Source organism: Bufo gargarizans, chromosome 1 (genome assembly GCF_014858855.1).
Source record: "Bufo gargarizans isolate SCDJY-AF-19 chromosome 1, ASM1485885v1, whole genome shotgun sequence".
Lineage (NCBI taxonomy): Eukaryota > Metazoa > Chordata > Amphibia > Anura > Bufonidae > Bufo > Bufo gargarizans.
In genome coordinates, this window is record NC_058080.1 from 510,440,443 (window position 1) to 510,463,651 (window position 23,209).

The 23,209-nt window shown below is 47.2% G+C and overlaps 1 protein-coding gene across 1 annotated transcript in view; it reads left to right on the top strand.

The window, feature by feature from the left end:
- DTX1 (deltex E3 ubiquitin ligase 1) overlaps window positions 1-23,209 on the top strand; it is a 51,627-nt gene that overhangs the window by 1,027 nt on the left and 27,391 nt on the right. Inside the window, exon 2 of the mRNA XM_044288653.1 lies at window positions 13,023-13,704. Within this exon, the coding sequence (XP_044144588.1) occupies window positions 13,023-13,704 (682 nt within the window). The remainder of the gene's footprint in view (window positions 1-13,022; window positions 13,705-23,209) is intronic.

Consider the following 23,209-nt stretch of genomic DNA (forward strand, 5'->3'; position numbering starts at 1 on the left):
TTCATTCACCAGGGGAACGGGACTACGTGGGTATTATTTTTTTTATTTTGTTAAAAAATACAGAGGCCAGCTCTACTGTAAGGGGGGCTCTGAAGGGGCATTCTACTTTGTGGTTACACAAAGGGAGCATAACTGCTGTGTGGGGCATATGTACTTTGCGGGTGCAAAGAAAGGGCATATCTAGTATGTGGAGGCAATTGGGGTGCATATCTACTGTGTGGGGGCAATAAGAGGCATGACTACTGTGTAGGGGCACTAAGGAGGCATAACTAATGTGTGGGGCACTAGAGGGAAATCACCACTGTGAGTAGGCACTGAGGGATATTCTACTGTGTGGGGGAACTAAGGGGGAAATAACTACTGTGTGGGGGCAAAAAAGGTACTAGGCGGGATTGGGGTGTGTAGACAGACATTGGGGGGAGTTAAAGGCGTGGCGCTGATAATGTTCCTCCTTGGGCTTTTTAAAAGTTGGGAGGTATGACATAACCAAAAAACAGCAACATTATATGCACATGGAACATTGTTAAAGGCCTGTGTGCCGAAATGTTGAGGTTATTGGCTTATGTGCTCCAAATAAAGCAGCTTATATTTAAGGCATGTTCACACATCACAGATTTTCAAGAGGATTTGCAATAAAAATCCAAAACAGATACTCAGATTTGTGATCCAGATGCACAGTTTATGTGCTGGTGGATCCACACAAGAATGAGACCCATTCAGTGGCCTAACAGTGGCTTTTCCCATTGGAATCTGTGTATATAATGTCCATGCTCATTATTTCTGCAGAATATTTTTTTTACCGCAAAACAGCCGCATGGTGTGGAATGGAGATGGAACGGAGGCAAACTGATGCATTCGGAGCGGATCCTTTTCTATTCAGAATGCATTAGGGCAAAACTGATCCGCTTTGGGCCGCTTGCGAGAGCCCTGAACGGATCCCAGAAACGGAAAGCCAAAATGCCAGTGTGAAAGTAGCATAAATCCAATCTTTTTTATTCAATGCATGCAAACAATTGGAAATCTGTAAAGATTAATTATGTTTCATCATTTGGGGGTCCAACCTGTGAAACACCTAGCTATCAGCAATGTAAAAGGACCATAGAGCCCCTGCAAGAGCAATGTCCCCTTCATGGTTTACAGAGGCACAATGACCTGGTACTGAAATGCAAACGAGTAGGACACGCTGCAGTACCAGGTACAGCCACTGTGTGGACGAGTCTTTATTCCTGGGTTAATAATGAAGAGAGCGCTCACAGGAGTGCCATGACCCTGTCATTGTGCATATTGGCAGTGGGAACTGGTGGTGGGACATCACTGGTAAAATATTAATGGCCTTTCCTAAGAGTACGACCACATGGAGCGTCCATGCAGTACTTGAAGTACTACAGAGTCCTTCCGTGGTGTTTCTGTCCGTGCCTCCACACTGCAAAAAAATAGAACATTTTTGCGGTGCGAACGGATCACAGACCGATTAAAAATGAATGGGTCTCGATGCGTCATGACCGGGGCCCGTGTATTGTGGACCCGCTATTTGTGAGCCGCAATACAGCCACGGCCATGTGCCCTAAAGGACAGGGATGACCTCTCCTCTTACTTCAATTTACTCCTGGTTTTGGCTTCTAAAACAGCACCAGAAAACCTGACAGTGTGACTGTAACCTAAGAGGTGTTGGTGATATGAATTATGTATATTTCTGTGTCTTTCCACAGTCTACATTTCAGTCTAATATTACATTTAGAACCAATGTGATATACCAACTCAATAGTGGAGTCTCATGTACTGTACTTCACGTGATCAAGTAGGGAACAGTGGGGGTCGTTAATTCACGGACTTGAGACTTTTTTAGTTAAAAAAAAATTGTCGCAAGTCCCTTTTATAACTGGCCGTGTGACAATATTTACATTGCCGGTTTCACACTGTGTACAACAGTTGGGCGGGACAGGATTTATCACTGGGACTTTTTTTAAAAGTCACAATTTCACTCCAGTAGGAGGGTGGAGTAGGAAAACTGGAGTAGCTTCTCTAGACCAAAATGTGAGGCTATGTGAGGCACCTCGTTTTGGCTCACATTAACTGATGGAAATCACTGACCGAACACTGACTGTGTAAATAAGGCTTTCACACAGTCAGTGGGGCACATTTATAAAGCTCGCCTGTTATCGCCATAAAATTAGACAGGCGTATTTCATTTGGCTGTCTTTCTTTTGCCAAGTCACACATCCGTTGATGAATTAGACGAGGCTTTTTTTTTCTTATTCTGACTCCTGGTGGTTGTTTTTCAGTTAGACAGGTTCATATTCACTTAGACTGGTCTAATTTATTTGAGTATCAAAAAGTCTCATCTTTGCAGAGAAAAGTTGCATGTCTCCAGGAAAGAAATGCTAAAAAGTTGCACTTCACCAATGAAAACTGACAAAGAAAAGTACGGCAGCCCTGTTTTTGCAACAAATTCAGGCGCAAAAGAAAGGCGCACCTACATAAATAGATCCGAAAAAAGTCACAAAAGTTAGAAAACTTCTGATTTAGTCTAAAATATCAAAATAGGCAAGCAAGGCTCAAAAGCTTCCAAAACAGACGCAATTTCAGTAGTAAATGCAACAAAAAAATAAAAGTCACTTTAGAAAATGTGCCTCAGTTTGTGCCATTTTTTCTGTCCAGATTGTTTTCAGATTGCATGCATTTTTCATGCGTGTGAAATAAAACTGAAGAATAGCAATTAGTGTTGAGCGAACTTGTGTTTTCAAGTTTGGCGTACAGGTTCGGGTTATCTAAGAATCCCATTATGGATTCCGCTACCACGGTCCATAACGGAATTCTGTGACGGCATGCACCACGGAAGCCTATTAGAGGCATTCTGTCATAATAGAAGTCTATGCTGGCCATACACTTCTATTATGCCGAAATGCAATACGGAATGCCTCTTATAGGCTTCCGTGGTGCATGCCGTCATAGAATTCCGTTATGGACCGTGGTAGCGGAATCCATAATGGGATTATTAGATAACCCGAACCTGTACGCCAAACTAGAAAAGATAAGTTTGCTCAACACTAATAACAATCTACATCTAGTAGCCATCAGTGAAAAGGACATTTAACCCTCATTCACAAGTCAGTGTTTGATCAGTGATTTCCATCAGTGATTAGGAGCCAAAACCAGGAGTGGAGCCTCCACAGACATAGGTATAAAGGAAAGACCTGCACCTCTTCTGTGTTTAGAGCCGCACCTGGTTTTGGCTCAGAATCATTGATGGAAATCACTGACTGAACACTGACGTGTGAATGATGTGTTACTAAAGTGTTTGCGCCTTTAAGCCTCATTCACACGTCAGTTTTCAGTCAGTGATTTCCATCAGTGATTGGGAGCCAAAATCAGGATTGGAGCCTCCACAGACCTGAGGCATAAGGGGAAGATCTACTCCTGTTCTGTGCTTAGAGCCGCACCTGGTTTTGGCTCAAAATCACTGATGGAAATCACTGACCGAACACTGACTGTGTGAATGAGGCATTAGTCTAAACAATGCTGTTTTAGACAGTCTTATTTTTTAGCAATGGACCCTGTTTGGAAGTTTTCAAACTTTTGTAGACCTTTTTCTCACCTATTTATGTAGGTGTGCCTTTTTTTGCACCTGAATTTGTTGTAAAAACAGTCTAATCTTCTATGCCCTCAGGGTGGTGTACTTTTCTTCCTCTGTTTTCAGTGGTGAGTTACGACTTTTTTTGCATTAAAAGTCGCACTTTCCATGTGGCTTTTCTTCACAAAGATGTGACTTAATAAGTGCTCAAGGAAGAGGCCAGTCTAATTTTATGGCCAAAACCTGGCGAGCTTGATAATTGTGCCCCATGGTATACGCATGCCTTCCGTCTTTCAAGCCCCATTCACTTCTGTGAAACCGGGGCTGCGTGAAAAACACACAATATAGAACATGCTGCGATTTTTCCTAAATGCAGATGATATGTGAAAAACGTCTCTCATGTACACAGACACCTTGAAATGAACAGGTCCAGATGCTGTGTTCACCGCACTCTTCGGATCTGGATGGAGAACTCGTTTGTGCGAAAGAGCCCTTTGAAGAGTTTCTCAGCTTCCCCATTGACTTCTATGAAATCCACAATCAAATCTGCATCCAAAAAGTAAAATGCCACTTCAGAAGCAGATCACAATTTTGTGGTTCATGTGCACATGGTGATGTTTTTTTCCATTAAAGTCAATGAAATGAAATCTCCAGGTACGCGGCCTTGTACCCTTCGAGTCCCTTAAGCAGGTGGACCATCCGCTTAGAAGTGACAGGGGCATACTCCATGCCCAAGGGCATCTCGGTGGACTCCCTCCTTCCGGGCTTTTTGGTTAACATTTCCCGGAAGGGGCGGCATTCCGGGAGGGCACCTGCCTCCCGCTCCTGATGCGCCTGCAACAGATTCACGGGGAAGGCCCGGTCCAGGGTGACCAGGTACATCCTGGCATTGAGCCGCTGGTGCGCGAGGTACGGGCCTTCCCAGGCCGCCTGACGCTTGTCCTTCCCAGGCCGCCTGACGCTTGCTGACCCACGTTGTGGGTCCTCTCACAAGCCTCCTGATTGTACCCCTGGTCGGTCTGGGCCTGCCCCATACTGTCATGCCCCAACCGCGACAAGGCCTGCGCCATTTCCTGGAAGCGCATGACACACTTGATGACCGACTCCCTAGGGGTGGCATACGTCTTAATGGCCCCTGGGTATCTGGACACCGGAATCTCATGCGCAGCCCACAGAAATTACACCCTGAACGGATAGGGTACCACAAATTGTCGGTCCCTAGGCCACGCCTCCGGTGAGCCCTGTTGGACTGTTTCTGGGCACAACTGTCCTTGGTCCCAGACCGCCCTCTTGGGGTCTGAATCCAAGGGAGGCAGTGCCACCTGTTCCGTGAGAGCTTTCCAGCTGGTCCTAGCCACTAGCCCAGGCGTGATCCAGGGTGACCAGGTACATCCTGGCATTGAGCCGCTGGTGCGCGAGGTATGGGCCTTCCCAGGCCGCCTGGCGCTTGTCCTGAGGTACGGGAAGCAGTATCCACACTTACTGACCAATGTGGTGGGTCCTATCACAAGCCTCCTGGTTGTACCCCCGCTTCTGGTCGGCCTGGGCCTGCCCCATACTGTCATGCCCCAACCGCAACAAGCGACAAGGCCTGCACCTTTTCCTGGAAGCGCATGACACACTTGATGACCGACTCCCCAGGGGTGGCTACGTCTTCCGTCCAGGCCTCTGTATTAGTGTCCCCTGGGTATCTGGTCACTGGAATCTCATGCGCAGCCGACAGAAATTCCACCCTGAACGGATAGGGTACCACAAATTGTCGGTCCCTAGGCTATGCCTCCGATGAGCCCTGTTGGACCGTTTCTGGGCACAGCTGTCCTTGGTCCCAGACCGCCCTCTGGGGGTCTAAATCCAAGGGAGGCCGTGCCACCTGTTCTGTGAAATCTTTCCAGCTGGTGCTAGCCACTAGCCCGGGCGTGGTCCAGGGTGATCAGGTACATCCTGGCATTGAGCCGCTGTTGCACGAGGTACGGGCCTTCCCAGGCCGCCTGACGCTTGTCCTGAGGTACTGGAAGCAGTATCCACACTTAGTGACCAACATGGTGGGTCCTATCACAAGCCTCCTGGTTGTACCCCGCTTCTGGTCAGTCTGGGCCTGCCCCATACTGTCATGCCCCAACCGCAACAAGCGACAAGGCCTGCACCTTTTCCTGGAAGCGCATGACACACTTGATGACCGACTCCCCAGGGGTGGCTACGTCTTCCGTCCAGGCCTCTGTATTAGTGTCCCCTGGGTATCTGGTCACCGGAATCTCATGCGCAGCCGACAGAAATTCCACCCTGAACAGATAGGGTACCACAAATTGTCGGTCCCTGGGCCACGCCTCCGGTGAGCCCTGTTGGACCGTTTCCAGGCACAACTGGTCCCAGACCGCCGTCTGGGGGTTTGAATCCAAGGGAGGCCGTGCTACCTGTTCCGTGAGAGCTTACCAGCTGGTGCTAGCACCACCTGAAACCCCTAGTGGGACGTGGTCAGAATAGTCAAGACTGCCACGTCCTCTGTCAGGTCCCTGGGACCTGTCTCCGGGCCTCCATCTGACTCGGCAGCCACTTGGTCGGAAGGGGGAAAGCCATCAGACCCCTGAGGGGCCCCTAGGGCCCCAGCACTCCCACTGCGCGTAACAGCAGCTATGGCCACTGCCACCGCTGGTAGTGCCTGCTTCTCCTCAGCTCCCGACCAAGTCGCCAGTCCAGACGGACTAACCTGGCCCTCTGACATCCCAGTTGTGGAGGAACCCTGCACTGAGGCTTCACCTGGCAGCCCTACTTCTCCTGGGATAGCCCTGACCTCATTTGCATCCTCCTCCCCCACAGCTGTCTGCACCCTGCTTGTCCCTTCAGTCACCATACCAGAGGACAAAAGGTTCCAGCAGGCTTGCTGGCCACACACTGGGACCTCAGCACAGCTATCAGGAATGACCTCCTCCCCACTGAGGGGAGGTACACATTACATCCCCCACATCCCCATTACATTACATTACATCACATTCTGGGGAATCGGACCTCGGGGTGTCAGCGGCCACGTACTTAGACACAAGCCGCTCCAGGTCCATCCCCAGCAAAACACTGGCGGGGATATTTGCGGATACTCCCACCTCCCTTACTCCTCGACCGGCGCCCCAGTCCAAATAAACCTTGGCGACGGGCAGCGACGGTTCTACTCCTCCAATCCCTGAGACAGTAAGGGATCTCCCGGGCAGTAAATCATGGGGTGCCACCAGTTCAAGCCGTACCAGTGTCATCTCAGCGCTGGTGTCTCTAAGTCCCATGGCCACGGCCTGGCCCACGGTAACCGGTTGAACATTGTCAAGGGACCTCCCACCACCCCACCACACACAACACAGTGGATGGTCCCTCGGGACACGTGGCCTTGAAGTGTCCTGGCTTTTTACACAGGTGGCAAAGTTGGTGTTCCCCCACCGACATGGAAAGTGAAGCCAGGGCCAGTGCCCCCTTGGGCCTTGGGGCAGGGGTAGCAGGTGCAGCGTGCATCTTACCCCCTCTCCAGCTGACAGGTTTCCGGGCCTCTGAAGTCCTGTTGTTGGTGTATTCATCAGCCAGGGCTGCTGTTGCGGAGGCCCCCTTTTTCTTCCAGTCGCAGAGGTACTGCTGTAGGTCCTCCGGGCAATTCCACAAGAACTGCTCTGTAGCGATGAGCTCCTTCAGCTGCTGGACGGTGGTGAGTTCCAATCCTGTGGTCCATTGGTCGACCGCTCTCAGCAGGGCCCGCATGTGATCGGCCCAGCAAATTCCTGAGCTTCTTCCGGTACGACTCAGGGGTTGAGTTATACTGCCTGACCAGAGCCTGTTTGATGTCCTCATAGCTCAGGATGGTCTCGTTGGGCAGGTACCCGAAGATTTCAAGGGCTTTTCCCTTGAGCTGTGGCGTGAGTAATCTGACCCACTGGTCCTCTGGCAGCTGGTACTGATGGCAGGCCATCTCAAATGCCAACAAAAAGGTGTCCAGGTCCCCATCTTTGTCTAGTAGGGGAAAGTCCTCTGTCCGCAGTTTGGGAATCCGGACCTCTGGAGACTCACATCGGGCTGGAGAGGGCTGCTGGAGCATTTGTAGCTGGTGCTCACGCTCTGCATGTTCGCAACGTTCTGCAGCTGCTGCTTGCTCACAACGTTCTTGCTCTGCAGCTTCTGCTTTCTCCCGATGTTCTGCAGCCTCTGCTTGCTCGTGACGACCTACAGCCGCCAGGAGGAGCTCAGAGGCTGCCTGGTCTCCGGCCTGGAGACGGTCCAGGGCAGCTTGTAGGATAGCAGCCGAGCCTGCCAGGCTGGGGGAATGGGCAGGTGGAGTGAGGCCCACCGCAGACCTCACCTCCGGCAAATGGCTCCTTGGGGAGCTTTGGTTGTGCTCCCCCTCCCCTTGAATAAAGTTGCCTTCTACCTCCTCTCGGCCCCCTATCTGGACTGCGTCCTCCCCGCCATCATTCATAGCCTTAGCCATCTCCTTAGCCTTGCTTCGTGTGTAACTGGCCATCATTGCCACGGATGGTCACTGACACAGACTGCCACCTGATGCACACACACCTTATTGTATTTGCACTCAGACTGTCTAGTGTTGAGCTGATCTTAAGACTCCAACGGCAAAAGCTACTGCTGGTCGTCTTTAGTATCTCGATCCCACTTTGCTGCCACCAATATGTGACGAATACCAGACCTCATGCCCACTTGACGTTGCCAGCTTGGTACAGTTTACACAGACACCTCCTGTCCACCCGGACACAGAGAGGCAACAAGCTGAGAGAGCCTTTTCACTGCCGCAGTGAAAACAGTGCTGTCTCAGTCTGGGTATCTGCCACCAGCTTCTCATTTGATATAAGCCCGGTCCGCTAACGGAATTATATAGGGTGAGAAACCAACCCGTGGTAGCTTATAACTAGGCCGAAATACGGACGTTGGGATTCGTGATCGAGATACAAGATAGCACAAGATTAAATTATATATTTAATTGCCTTAAGGGCACACTAGATATAAAATAATATACACAGAGAATATATACAGGTTATATGGGTACAACTGGGTTAAGCAGAGCAAAAGTCAGTTACCAGGTAGGTGAAAGTTCTTTAGGGTGATATAGTCCTTGGCTGCAATCACGTGGGGGCAGTGATGTCAGCTGGTACCCAGTCTCTCCAAACATGTTGGCTCGGTGTGACCCCCTTCAGAAAAGATACCGCCCGCTGGCTTACATGGGCTGCTCCCCTCCCCGCCTATGGGTAAGGTCCACCCCTCCTTCTCTGGTGCTGGCAGCAAATGACCCATAAAACCCCTTAAGGCTCATAGCCCCAGACCAGAATGTCTCAGGAAGATAGTTCCGGGCCCAATTGATCCACCTGGGTTCTGGCTACAACTAGAGTCCAAACATGGTGCTGCTATGTGGTTTCTGTGGGGAGATATGTATATCTCCCCTGCTGGGCATCCTAGCCTCAAGCCAGGACCATGTGGACGTTTGGCTTTGCCCCAGGATCGCAAAAAGATAACCGAATTATGCCTGGGATGGACGGACGGTTCATAATTCCTAATGAAATGTAGGTGCCAACATGTTTGGGAGGTATCATTGATCCTGGGCAAGGGCTAAGGCCTCCTGCTGGGGGTTTTCCTGCAGGATTAGCTTGCCTCCAACCTGGCTGGTTGAGGTATGACTTTATCCACCTGGGGCCTCCTTAAAGCCTAGACCCCTGGGGCTTCCTCCCTTGCTAGCTGACATAAGATGGCTGGGGGTGAGAACTTATTTTGCATGTACACTGACTGTGTACATGCCAAAAGGTGAATCAAATGACAATCAGGGCTGCCAATAAATGATAAACCATATTCCTCACAGTGGTCATTTTGCACACACAGCTCCTTAGCTCTAAACCATTAGTTGTATAGCCAGGCACTAACATATTCTGGTCATCAGAAGATTTGTATCACAGAAGCCATGGAAAGGGTTAATCCGTCATCATGCGCCAGTGTGCATGCTGCATGAAGTCACTAGAGCAAAGCTGTGCAACACATGATATACTCCTGAAACACAATCCAGGCCTCCTGAAGCCAGTTCTCCTGTCCAGGGACTCTTTAGGTTGGATGGCCCTCGGGGACAGATTTATCTGGTACACCAAACACACCTCCCAACAGGATTATTAATTATCTGCTTGTTCTTGTGACCGCAGACCTGCAGAGTCAGAGGAGAGGGAGCGCTTGGCAAGGAAAGCTGACGTCTATATCTGTGTTATGTTACAGCGAATGTTGCTTCTAAAGGGAGAAAAGCCCTGGCACCTGAATATGTTACATTGCTTATGTTTTTTTGCACATTTTGACTATATCTGTAACGCATATTACACTATGAGAAGATTATATGAATGCGTTTGCTCACATTAACATCACATTTTGAACAGTGTAGGCAGTAAATGCATGAATCATTCTCAAATGGTTAATTTGGGCCCTTCTTAAGAACTTTTCTTGAACCCCGTTAAAACAGTTTTACCAGGATCACCATACATATGGCCTATCCTCAGGATACGCCATCAATATTGCATCTGTGGTGGTCTGACTCTGTTTGAAGGGGCTGTGGTGCTTTTGTGAGCAGTGTGGACTCTTTATTATTTACCTCAATCCATCTACCTGCATGTGCAGTACCCCAGACCTGGGGGTACTACAATTGGTTTGTAATGTAATGTCATGCTATACATTTTGTTCACCAGCAGATGGGGTACGGTTGGCAGTGTTTGCCAACAGGAATGGGACCTAGCATCCCATTCCTCCCCTCTTGGTAGGAGTGAGCTGGTCCAACTTCCTACCAAGGGATGGGCAGAGCTGGTTAGGAGTGAGAAAGACAAGAGTGAGGGAACATGGGATCAAGCTCCCGTTCTTCCAGGCCATGTAGACAATAGAGGCAGCTCATCTAGGAGGACTACTGCTCCAGACAGCCTGCTGATCTGTAAACTATTTGTGTCAGCATAGTGATCAAGCTATCAAAACTCCACTGCAAGGTGTTAGGAAACACGTTAAGACACCATCACCGCAGTTCAGAACAGGCATAGTTATAATCCTGAATCATACAATGGAGATCTTTAGCCAAAGGTGCCGTAGGGAAACAGGACAGAGATATTGTCAGCCAGAGCGTCATCTTCTGCCACATTTCCAGCCACCATACCTAATTGCACTTTGTACAAACTGCTGCTGGATTTGCTGCTATTTATTTTTTGCACTAAGTAAAGAAAGACGTTCTTTCTTCTTCAATCGCTGCCTGGTTCTTCACACCAATTTTTTCACTGCACTGAACCGCAGGGAGCGACGGACTGAGTTAGAACACCGTGACACAACAACACTTCATCAGGGCCACTTCCATCCTGTGTTCTTAGTAGCGGTGGTTTAGGATATTGCATTAAAGTGAACGGGACAATGCTGCCATATTTTGCACCACCACTACTAAGTAAACACAGGTAGATAGACTGAGGTAAACCATGAAGACTCCCCAGCACTGACACGGGCACCATGGCCTTTTCAAACAGTTGAGAGCTGAGAAGTAGATCTATTCTAAGGATAGGCCATCAATATGTTGATCCTGCAAAACCCCTATAGCCCCAGATAACTGTATTTTTCATGTGTGTGTGATCCACATTTTTGGTGGGTACATGTGGCTTTCCACTAATTATAGGCCATGTCCTCTTCTGGTCTGTATTGCAGCGAAGAACTGTCATTTCTATTGATGGGGCTGAGAAATATGTGGAATTGACACAGAAGGTATCCATATTTTGTGGATCTGTGGTTTTTGGACCAAAATATCCATACGGTTTTGTGCATGAAGTCTTTATACTGCAAGTCTGAGAAATAATTAATGACATCTTTTGGATGGACCCATTTTAGGCTGTGACCCCTTTAGGTGTTCATTTAGTATCATGTTAACAGATGACATAGGGGGCAACTTATCAAAACTGCTGCAAAGAAAATGTCAAGTAGTTGCCCACTGCAACCATTCAGGTTAGCTCTTATTTTCCAAACTTCTCTGCAAAATGAGAGGTGAAATCTGATGGTTCCATAGACAACTACTTCACTACTTCAGTTTTGATACATCCCCTTCCATAGAGCTCACCTACTTGTTATAAACAAATTTTTGTAGTATATAGGGTGGACAATAAATCTGTTGTGATTTTGAGATGTTATCCTGCGATTATAGACCACATTTGAAAAGCTATATTAAAAGCATGATTTTTATAAATTGTTGCCTGTATTATATTGTTTCGCGTTACATAGTTAATGCGGTTGAAAAAAGACATACGTCCATCAAATTCAACCAAGGCATAGGTGGGGATGCGAGTAGAAGTAGAAGTGACATTTCTTCTTCTGGAGAGGTGCTGGCGCATTTCTGCAGGGACATCTTTGTGAGGTCAGAAGGGTAAATCAGCAGAAATAGACTTGGCAGTCAGCTTTTATTTGTCAGTTAGTCATTATGTCACCCTGTTCTATGGTTGGATTGGTTGTTTGTTTTCTGTGCTGCCAAATCTGCTGCCTGGTGCAAAGTCACTGTGTCGCCCAGGCTGGCATGGCCATCAAGCGGTGGTCATTATGAAGAGCTTATTATATAAATTGTAGCTATTCCTCTAGGCACTACGCCATAAACAAAACGGGACTTGCACCACAATTGGTGACCTGTTGGCTTTATCTACCATTTTTACAAAAAGTGGGCAAGGCATGGGTGGGAGGGGCAAACCGCTGGTGCGACCTCTGAAGCTGGACTTAACATTTGCACCAGAAAACTGATGCACATTACTCCTGAAATATACGCCAGCCGCATTGCTGCCACAGATTTCATTTTCTGGAGTGCCAGAATTTTTACCTCTTGATATTTCTAGGGAGGCTCATCCCCATTCCCACCTGCCATTGGCTGCTCCCGGCACCCCCGCCGATCGACTATTTGAAGAGAAGGCGCTGCTTTCTCTTCTCTGATTACCTGCTCCCCGCTGCAATTACAGTGGTGAGCGGATGTACGTAATTACAAGTATGGCGTCCCCATTCACTTCAATGGGATGGATCTGTAGAATTCACTTGAACAGACGGAGCTGTCCCATAGAAGTGAATGGGGACGCCTTACTTGAAATTCCACCTGCTCACCACTGCAGTTACTGCGGCGAGAAGTGAAACAGAGCAGAGCATACTGGTGCTGCCTTTTCTTCAAATTGATCTGTTTTTGATCTGATATTGATGCCATATCCTGAGGATAGGTCATAAGTAGTAAAAAGCTGACAACCCCTTTTTAATTTAGGATGAGCAAGGGAGGCGAAAGAGGCACTTTTCTCTGATAAGATTTATTACAAAGTTTCTTATAGTCATCTGTACTATTGGTTTATGCTAAGTTATAATGCTAAGTTCTGTTTTTTTCTTCTTCTTTCTTTTTTTTTTGCATTTTAAGAAGTACTTTTTAATGAAATTCTTTTTATCCTGTTCATTTTTTTCCCCACAGGGACCGTCCGCCCAGTAAGACGCAGTTTTTTTGAACCATCTTCTGCCCCAGGCAAGGGTATCGTATGGGAATGGGAAAATGATGCAGGCTCCTGGACTCCTTATGATACAGAAATCTGCATTGCTATCCAGAATGCCTATGAGAAGCAGCACCCTTGGCTGGACCTCACTACACTTGGTTTCTGCTACTTGGTGCATTTCCATAGCATGTGTCAAGTCAACCGGCAAACACATCGTAAACGACGACTAAGGAGGCGCATGGATCTTGCATATCCTTTGACAATGGGATCCATTCCTAAGTCTCAGTCGTGGCCTGTGGGGTCTGGTTCTGGATTACCTTGTTCTTGCCCCCAGTGTCTGCTAGTAAACAGTACTAGAGCAGCTTCTAATGCTATCCTAGCATCACAAAAAGTTAAGGTCCCCCCTGGGCCTCCACCCAACTTGCCTCCACCCCCTCCCCCTCCACTACATCCATCTGGAATAAGACAGAGCGTTACGTATAGTGGGGGAGCTGCAGGTTGGGGAAGACCAGGAGAAGGAGGTCGTCCTGCAGGAGGAATCAGAAATAGCTCTCGTAGTCAAAGTGTACCAGGATCAACAGCTTACCCAGGACAGAACAATCTGAACAGACCAGGAGTACAGAGAACCAGTGGGAGCAGCAGTAGGGCATCTATCCCTCCGGGGTAAGTTGTTCCCACCAGAATTTTTTTTTATTTGACTGCAGCCATCATGTGCCGTATACTCCATTTCACCACTGCAGCCAATCAGTGGCCTGTGTGGTGTATGACAAAAGATTGCTAAAGCCAATGAGTGGCTGCAGTGGTCATGTGTTGTGTACAACTACATAACTCTGCAGCCATGTAACACAGATCAGAGCTGAGGACCAGAGCAGTGGTGTTGAGAATGGAGGGAAGTTAAGTGATTAGTGTAGATTTTTTTTTCATTCTGTCACATCAAGGGTCTTTAGCTGATTTTTAACTAAACATGTGCAACGGACAGGGTACTACCAGGGGTCCCTTAAAGTGAAAGAGTTTTTTGTCATGACGCCAGTTGCATTTCAGCAACAGGGAACGGAGTCCCCTTAAGTAGATGGTGTTGGTGATAGGTGGTACCCAGGTGTAGGAATGCCAGAGTGGGGCAAAGGTAGCCTATAATGTCCCTTTAGGTGTTGTGGTTGTGCACGTGTCACGGTGCTCCTACTGGATATCCTGGAACCCCAGGCGTTTTTGTCCGAAGCAGTACAAACAGGGGGAATAGTTGAGGGATTTGTAGAAATGATTGAGTCCAGACTTTGTATTAACGTTTGGAAACAGCTTTACTTGAATAAACTTGCATCAGAAAACAATCTTCCAACTTCATCTTGGTCATCAGCAAGCTTTGGCATAAGTTTTGGCAGGCAAACGCATTCAGCTCTGCTACATCTGAACCTCTTTAGCTCTGCTGTGCTATCAGGATTAAATAGAAACGTATCCTTTCTGCTGAACTTAGCTTTCTGTAGTCTGACTCTATCTTTATCTGGATCTTTGTCTTTATCCAGGGAACTTTTCCTCTTGGCTTGAGAGGCTTGCAGCTTGGGCCTCTATACCCAGCAGAGCTGAAGGTGTGCTCTGCTGGATTGCAGACGACCTTCCCCTTGCAGGGGGTACTCTAGTCTGACCTTTACTAACTAAACTCCTCCCTCTCTAGAGAGGGTTAGAATAGAAGAAGGGTTCCATTCTAGGCAAACTAGCTCTGCCAATACTGCCGCCATCTGCTGGTGAACCAGACACATTACACTTGAACATAACATTACAGGGAAAAGAATATTCATAATATACAGGACCTGGCAATTAATATATATGATGACATGGAATCAACTGTAGGAAATAGTGGAGAGGTGTAAAAGGTGGTAATGCACCTCTGGGCCGTTACACATGCTAGCTTCATTTGTTTTTATCCATTGAAGCACTGCTGGATTGTTTGAAACTCATGCAGTGATCCCATTCATGTCGCGTGACGCATCTCATCGTGTACCATAGACTTAAAGGGATTTTGCCATGATTGATGTAAAAAATTTAAATCAAACATAAAACTGTACATGACAAGCTCTTTCTAACAAAGCTAGAATCAGCCCTCTACCTCACATAGATCTAGAGTTTCCCCCATTAATTGCTGTACTTATTCTATATTTTCTTCAAGATTGCAGCTCAGGGGGTATGTCTTTTCTGCTACAGTTCTCCTACAACAGCTCAGGGGGAATGTCCTTTCTGCTACAGTTCTCCTACAACAGCTCAGGGAGCATGTCCTTTCTGCTACAACTCTCTCCCTATCACAGTTCAGGGGTTTGTCCTTTCTGTTACAGCTCTCTCACTAGCATAGTTCAGGAGTGTGTCCTTTCTGCTATCGCTCTCTCCGTGTCACAGCCTAAGGCCTCTTTCACACGACCGTTTTTTTTTTCCGTTTTGCGGGCCGTTTTTTGCGGTCCGTATACGGTCCGTATACGGAACCATTCATTTTAATGGTTCCGCAAAAAAAACGGAATGTACTCCGTGTGCATTCCGTTTCCGTATTTCCGTTTTTCCGTTCCGTTTAAAGATAGAACATGTCCTATATTTGGCCGCAAATCACGTTCCGTGGCTCCATTAAAGTCTATGGGTCCGCAAAAAAACGGAATGCATACGGAAAGGCATCCGTATGTCTTCCGTATCCGTTCCGTTTTTTGCGGAACCATCTATTGAAAATGTTATGCCCAGCCCAATTTTTAATATGAAATTACTGTATACTGTATTTGCCATACGGAAAAACGGAACGGAACAACGGAACGGAAACGGAACCACAACGGAAGCAAAAAACGGAACAACGGATCCGTGAAAAACGGACCGCAAAACACTGAAATGGACATACTGTCGTGTGAAAGAGGCCTAAAGGTGTGTTCTTACTGCTGCAGCTCTCTTAAGGGGCATGCCCTTTCAGCAACACTCCCTGTCATGGCAGTAGCAGTAGAAGCATGGAAGTGGGCATGTGTGACTAACTCAGTAGTTGTTTGTGCACATTACTATGCAGACTAAACATCAAGGGTGCCTAATGAAGTAAAGAGATTTTCTCACTACTGGGGCATTTTTGTAACAGAAAGTAAATGATAAAAGCAACTAGTTTTTCTTGCTGAATTTTAAGAAAATACCTTTAAGGCTACTTTCACACTAGCGTTCGATCGGATCCGTTCTGAACGGATCCGATCATAATAATGCAGACGGAGGCTCCGTTCAGAACGGATCCGTCTGCATTATTTTAGCATATAACAGCTAAGTGTGAAAATAGCCTCGTACGGATCCGTCCAGACTTTCAATGTAAAGTCAATGGGGGACGGATCCGCCTGAAGATTGAGCCATATTGTGGCATCTTCAAACGGATCCGTCCCCATTGACTTACATTGTAAGTCTGGACGGATCCGCACGCCTCCGCACGGCCAGGCGGACACCCGAACGCTGCAAGCAGCGTTCAGCTGTCCGCCTGTCCGTGCGGAGGCGAGCGGAGCGGAGGCTGAACGCCGCCAGACTGATGCAGTCTGAGCGGATCCGCTCCATTCAAACTGCATCAGGGCTGGACGGCTGCGTTCGGGTCCGCTCGTGAGCCCCTTCAAACGGAGCTCACGAGCGGACCAGCGAACGCTAGTGTGAAAGTAGCCTTAATGGTGACACATCCCCTTTAAATCTAGAGTCACATGATTCCCCGTTTTCTCTGCTTATTTGTGACAGTCTCTTTTCGGCTTGGGTAGCAAAACTGGGGTCATGGGCCCCCACTGGTCAGACATTTATAAAATATCTTGTGGATTTGGCATCATTTCTTTGGTAGGAGTACTTCTTTAATGTCTACTGTAGCGCACTGTGTATTTATAATTGATGGGCACAGTCTGAACTGCATTATATAATATATAGGTTTCTCCATAAACTTCAGCTGAATTGACCTCCATCAATTTCATGTGTGTTTTCACAAAAACCCTTGTGGTTTTTACCCATTAGGCTACTTTCAGACTAGCGTTAATGTTTTCCGGTATTGAGATCCGTCATAGGGTCTCAATACTGGAAAAAAACGATTCCGTTTTGTCCCCATTCATTGTCGATGGGGACAAAACTTAACTGAACAGAACGGAACGCTCCAAAATGCAATCTGTTACGTTTAGTTGCGTTCCCAAACCGGAGAACAAACCTCAACATGCTGCGGTTTGCTTTCCGTCCTGAGATCCGTCATGACCCACAATGCAAGTCAATGGGGACGGATCCGTTTTCTCTGACACAATCTGACACAATAGAAAACGGATCCGTCCTTCATTGACTTTCAGTGGAGGTTATGACGGATCCGTCTTGGCAATGTTAAAGGTAATACAACCGGATCCGTTCATAACGAATGCAGATGGTTGTATTATCAGTAACGGAAGCATTTTTGCTGGACCCTGCCGGAGCCAATAAAAACGCTAGTGTGAAAGTAGCTTTAGTGACTGCCAATACGCCATTTTACGAGGGTCACTAACTGGCCTTAGGCTAGGCCGCCGCCTTTCTATGACAGCCTAGTCTACATGCAGTGACCCAGAAGGCTGGTCACTATGTGGTTAAAATAGAAAGCAGTTGTAGAGACATTGTCTGTATTTAGTTTCTTAAAGGGCTTCTCCAGGCTTTTAATATTGATGACCTATCACTCAGTGTCGGAGTAATGTAAACAGCCCAATAAAAATGATTGTTCAAGAACCCCATAAATAGGGGAATGAGCCATTTGATATTCCTGAGTGGCTCTAAAGAAAACAAGCTACATTAAAAGATGTGGCTGAATCAGTCTTTTCCTGCCCTGTGTTTCTACTTAAACTGCATTTGTCACCTGACGACACTTAATAATATAGGTAACGTTATAGATTTCCTGTTAATGAGGAGTCAGTCTGTGCTGAAAGATTCCCCAGGCCACATATAACGGAGGTTATGGGAGACATCTTGGGACTTCAACGTGGCAGTGGGGAGTGATGTACATAGAGAAGTAAGGGCCCCATAGCAAGTATTAAACCAGGCCCCCCACACAGGACAGAAGGGTTTCCGTCTAAACCCCTTTCAATGACCCTTGGGCCATTTTTTCCACTGCTTCATATGCTAACAGTTGTTCCTTTAGAGGGTAGAGTCCTGACTAAGTTTTCACCTCCAGCAGAAGAGGAGATGATACCAACTAAGACTGGGCCCCCTCTTGCCCTGGGCCCCATAGCAGTCACATGGTCTGCCGCTATGGTAGTTACGCCCCTGGCAGTGGGGACTCATGTGCTCTGACTGCTCAGACTCGTCTAAAAATGTCTGAGCAGCCTGAAGAAGTGTTAATTAAAGTGAAGTGCTGCTGCCTCTGTGAAGATGTGCGAGATATACCTTAAAGAGGCTCTGTCAGCATGATCAAACCTATTAAAACAGGCCTACTGGCTGGTAAGGCTCATTATGCTGATTATAGCGATACCTTTCATTTTTCTGTATGCGAAACAGCTGCAGAGATATATTTCATTCATATGCAAATGCAAAAGTTGGAGCACCAAGGGGCAGGGCTGAATCTTTTAAGCACTGCTTTGTAACACCCCCTGTGCTCTGCCCACTTCCCCCTCCCGTTGATTGACAGGGGTAGACATCAGCATGGTGAGGGCAGAGCTGTGTCCTAGCATGCACATATCATATCATATATACTATGTATTATAGCCTTACCATAATTAGAAGAGTGCAGTTCTATGCCTAGAAAGCTACTGTACATATTGCACAAGCATATATATGATTACCAAACTGGTAACACCCATCTGTAACTTTACTAAAAGCTGCTGACAGATTCACAAATTCTAACAGAAATATTAAAGGAATGGCACAACATAGAGTCATAAGAATAGGTGCTCCAGAATTGTTATTACATGGAGAATTCAGTTAGCTACTAAAACAGACATGACTGGAGAGGTGACAGGTCCTCTTTAAAGACAATGGACATCTTCAGGTCCTCTTTAAAGACAATGGACATCTTCAGGTCCTCTTTAAAGGGAATCTGTCACCTCCTTTTACCATTTTACTTTATTTCGTTTAGTAGTTTTGATGTAAAAAGCCATTTTTATGTTATGCTAATTAGGGTCCAAGGTGCCCAGAGGGGCTTTTTTTTCACTTTCCGGTGCCCAGTGACGCCCCCCTGCAGTGCCCAAGAACGCCTCCTGATCATCAAATAACCTCCCACAGCCCCGGCAAACGGTTCCGCCCCCTCCCCACGTCATAGTGTACCTCAAAAGTCTCACTGGGCATGCGCCGAGCCCAGTGATGTGACCTGAGCGCTGTTGCCCTCAGGACGTTGATGATCACGCAGGCGCAGGGGAGGGGGCGGAACCGTTTGCCGGGCAGTGGGAGGTTATTTGATGATCAGGAGGCGTTCTTGGGCACTGCAGGGGGGCGTCACTGGGCACCGGAGAGTGAAAAAAACGCCCCTCTGGGCACCTTGGACCCTAATTAGCATAACATAGAAATGGCTTTTACATCAAAACTACTAAACGAAATAAAGTAAAAAGAAGAGTCCTGGAAATAAGGTACTTTAGTCAACATAGCGATGGTGCCAGCTTAAAATGGTAAAAGGAGGTGACAGATTCCCTTTAAAGACAATGGACATCTGTTTTAATATTGATTGCATTTTACTCATTTTGGGCTAAAAATTATTTTTTTTTCAATGGGTCTATTCAATATTTGCAGCTGTTTTGGGGGTACAGGGGTTAATAATCAGTCTGTATCACTTCTCAGTCTGTATTTCTGATGTCCTGACCTCATAAAGACGTATTATAGCTAAACTCTTATCAAACTGATAAGAATATGGCTTCAGAGTTGGCATCAGTGAGCAGAGTATGGTAGCCACAGAGCCATGAGTGTGATAGCTCTGAGCAGCTCATGTGGCACCAGGAGGACCTGCAGAATGTGTACTAAGCAGTCCTGAGTACAGCGGCCATGAAACAGCAGTGGGTTGTTGGCAGAGACGGAGAGCCTGACTGAAGCTGTCCTGCCTGGTCTAAATGTATGACGTGTAGCTGCTGGGGGATGGTGGGCTGAGGATTGAGACCAGGAAGACTAGGATTGCTGCTCAGCAAGGCCTGGAGCAGATGCAGTGAGAAAGCTGGCGGGCAGGTAGAGTCAGACTTGGGAGCCATTGCTGGCTTAGATGAAGGCCCGTTCTACAGCTACACTATACAGCCGAATGAGTGGACCGGTGGGGCAAAAAGGGACATCACAAATTCAGATTGTATATGGAGTTCAAGTTCAAGCATAGTGAGTTATGCATAACATGGAAGGTTCAAATGTTGCACTGTATACTGCAAACTAAAGCTAGCTTGTGTTAAATCTAAAGCTGTATTATTGCTACAAGTTGATTCTGCAGCCCCTAAAGAAACAATACCTTTTTCTGACAAGGACCAGTGCTGAAACTGTCTTAGCCACACTGTTGCCCATTGCGTAACATTGGTAGCCTTATTTGTGAAAGGTAGTGGCCCAGCAACTATAGGGACCGACATAGGAGCAGAACAGCATCTGACGGGTGCAACCCAGAGTGCAGCATATAGGTGGGAACTGGGAGGCTGCTGCTGCAGCAAGTGGGTGGCGGTAACTGTGGTGGAACCCAACGGAGGTGGAAGCTCATGCTGTGAGGTCTCTGGCCCCAGGTAAGGGTTACTCAGGAATGGTCAGGGCACTGTGGAAAGCTAAAGTTATATTGTTCATCTGCAGCTACATTGTGAGAGTCCGTCAAGGAAGGGGATCCTCTCTTACACACTGGGGCACATTTACTAAGACCGGCTTAGTTTCGCCCTTGTGCTTTGCACTGCCGTTACATTTGTCTAATTTATGATGAGGCGTTCCCGTCATCATAAATTAGGTGCATCTGTGGCAGTCCTTGCTGGCGTCGTTTTTCGCTAACATTTATGCCTGTTTCCAGACGTAAATGTGAGTAAATTTGCTGAGGCTGGAGTCCAGCCCTGGCAGTGCCCCCATCAAACCCCCTCCCCACCTCCATCACTCTCAGCTTGCAACTATTTTACACCTAAAATAGTCACAAGTCCTTTTGTAAATGTGCCCCACTGATTCTTCTTCAGCAGGGCACCTATGCAATACCCTAATACATAGGGCACTGTCAGCATCACTGTCAATAACAGGTACCTTTTAAAGGGGTTATCCAAGAGATGTAATGCCCCCCTGTATGCCCGGGCCCCTCACACAGATAGTACTTACTTCGCTCCCCCACCATGGAGAGCGAGGTACTATTTGTGTGAGGGGCCGGGCATTTGGGGGGCCATTATAGCTCTTGGTAACCCCTCCATCTATATGTGGCTTTGTCGTATTACTATCTTTACTGCCGTGTTTTATGATGCAGCATTACACATTATGGGGGGCATTTATTATGCTATTTACGCCACAATAGTTGTAATTGCTACTCCCCTCCCCCTTCCCGACACTTTTCTGAAGTGGTGAGAAAAGGGTGTGTGGTGAAGGTGGTAGGGGGCGAGGCCCGCAGGCCTGGCACGTTTATCATTATCCATGCCGGTTTTCTGGTGTAAATAAAGACAGAAATCTAATTAGTCTGTTGCACGGAGAGCAGCAGGATGTGCCGAATCTATGAGAGGTCTGCGACACTACATACATTTGGCGCATCCTCTGGCTGTGCAGGGGGGATCAAGACCGGCAAAGAAAACGGCAGTCTTGATAATTGCCCCCCGTTGTTATTTCTATAGCTGTATACATGCATGTGTAAGCATCTCTAAGGATTTAAAGGCTTATCTGCTCTTTCAAAACCACATCTATGTAAGAAAAAGACATTAAAAAAACTGGACAAATTGTCTTGATTTACAAAAAGAGTTTTATGTGCCTTAATGTTACAGACTGAAAATAAACGCTGAGTATTCAGTTCATACAGCCATGAGTTAGGCTACTTTCACATTAGCGTTTTTTGCGGATCCGTCATGGATCTGCAAAAACGCTTCCGTTACAATAATACGGCTGCATGCATCCGTCATGACCGGATTCGGTTGTAGTATGTTTTTTTGGATCCGTCTTGAACAACATTAAAAGTCAATGGGGGACGGATCCGTTTTCTATTGTGCCAGATTGTGTCAGAGATAACGGATCCGTCCCCATTGACTTACATTGTGTGCCAGGACGGATCCTTCTTGCTCCGCTTCGTCAGGTGGACAGCAAAACGCTGCAGCAGAATGGGGACTGAACGGAGGCAAACTGAAATGCTACTTCATTTTCAGTACCAAGACTACTTGCAAAGTTGCTACATTTTTATTTGAGATGCTCTGCAGCTTAAAAAAACCTGTGAGCAGAAGAGTAGGTATTTACTATAATAGCACATTCATTAGCTATTACTCAGTATTGTGGGTGAGCCTAGGGTACCTTCACACACTGCAGATTTTGTAGCAAAATTTCTGCGGGTGAAACCCAGTTCTGTTCATCTGCATGCGGCTGTTTTGAGGCAGGCCGATGGATTTCTGCAAGACCTATTCAAATGAATGGAACTGATTTTCAGTGACAAAAATGTCTTCAACAAAAACCTGGCTCATGTGAAGGCACCCTAGGTTCAGTTGCTGTTTTACCATATGTAGCAGAACAGGGACTAGAGGAATTTCACCATGACCTGCTTGTCCCACGAAAAATATTCTACAGTTTTTAAACCAGCACCTGCATCTGAATACTTTTGTAATTGCATTTACCGTAAGTGGGGGGAATACTAATGAAGTGCTTCCATTATGGAAGCGCTTCATTAGTACCGCAGGACCGGGAATCGGTGAAGGCTCTGTACTCACCGTTTCCTGGTCCTCGGCTCAGCTATCGGCTGTGCAGGGCTGCGCACAGCGTGAGGGCGCTCTGTGACCTCACACTGTGCGCCGCGATACACAGCCGACAGCAGGATGAAGAGGATTGAGATGGTGAGGAGCGGTGGCATCCAGGAGCAGGAGAGGTAAGTGAGTTTTTTTTTTTATTTGCACTGGGGGCTGCTGGCTGACATATAGGGGCTGACATATGGGGGCTGCTGGCTGACATATAGGGGCTGCTGGCTGACATATGGGGGCTGATGGCTGACATATAGGGGCTGATATATGGGGGATGCTGGCTGACATATAGGGGCTGCTGGCTGACATATAGGGGCTGATATATGGGGGATGCTGGCTGACATATAGGGGCTGAT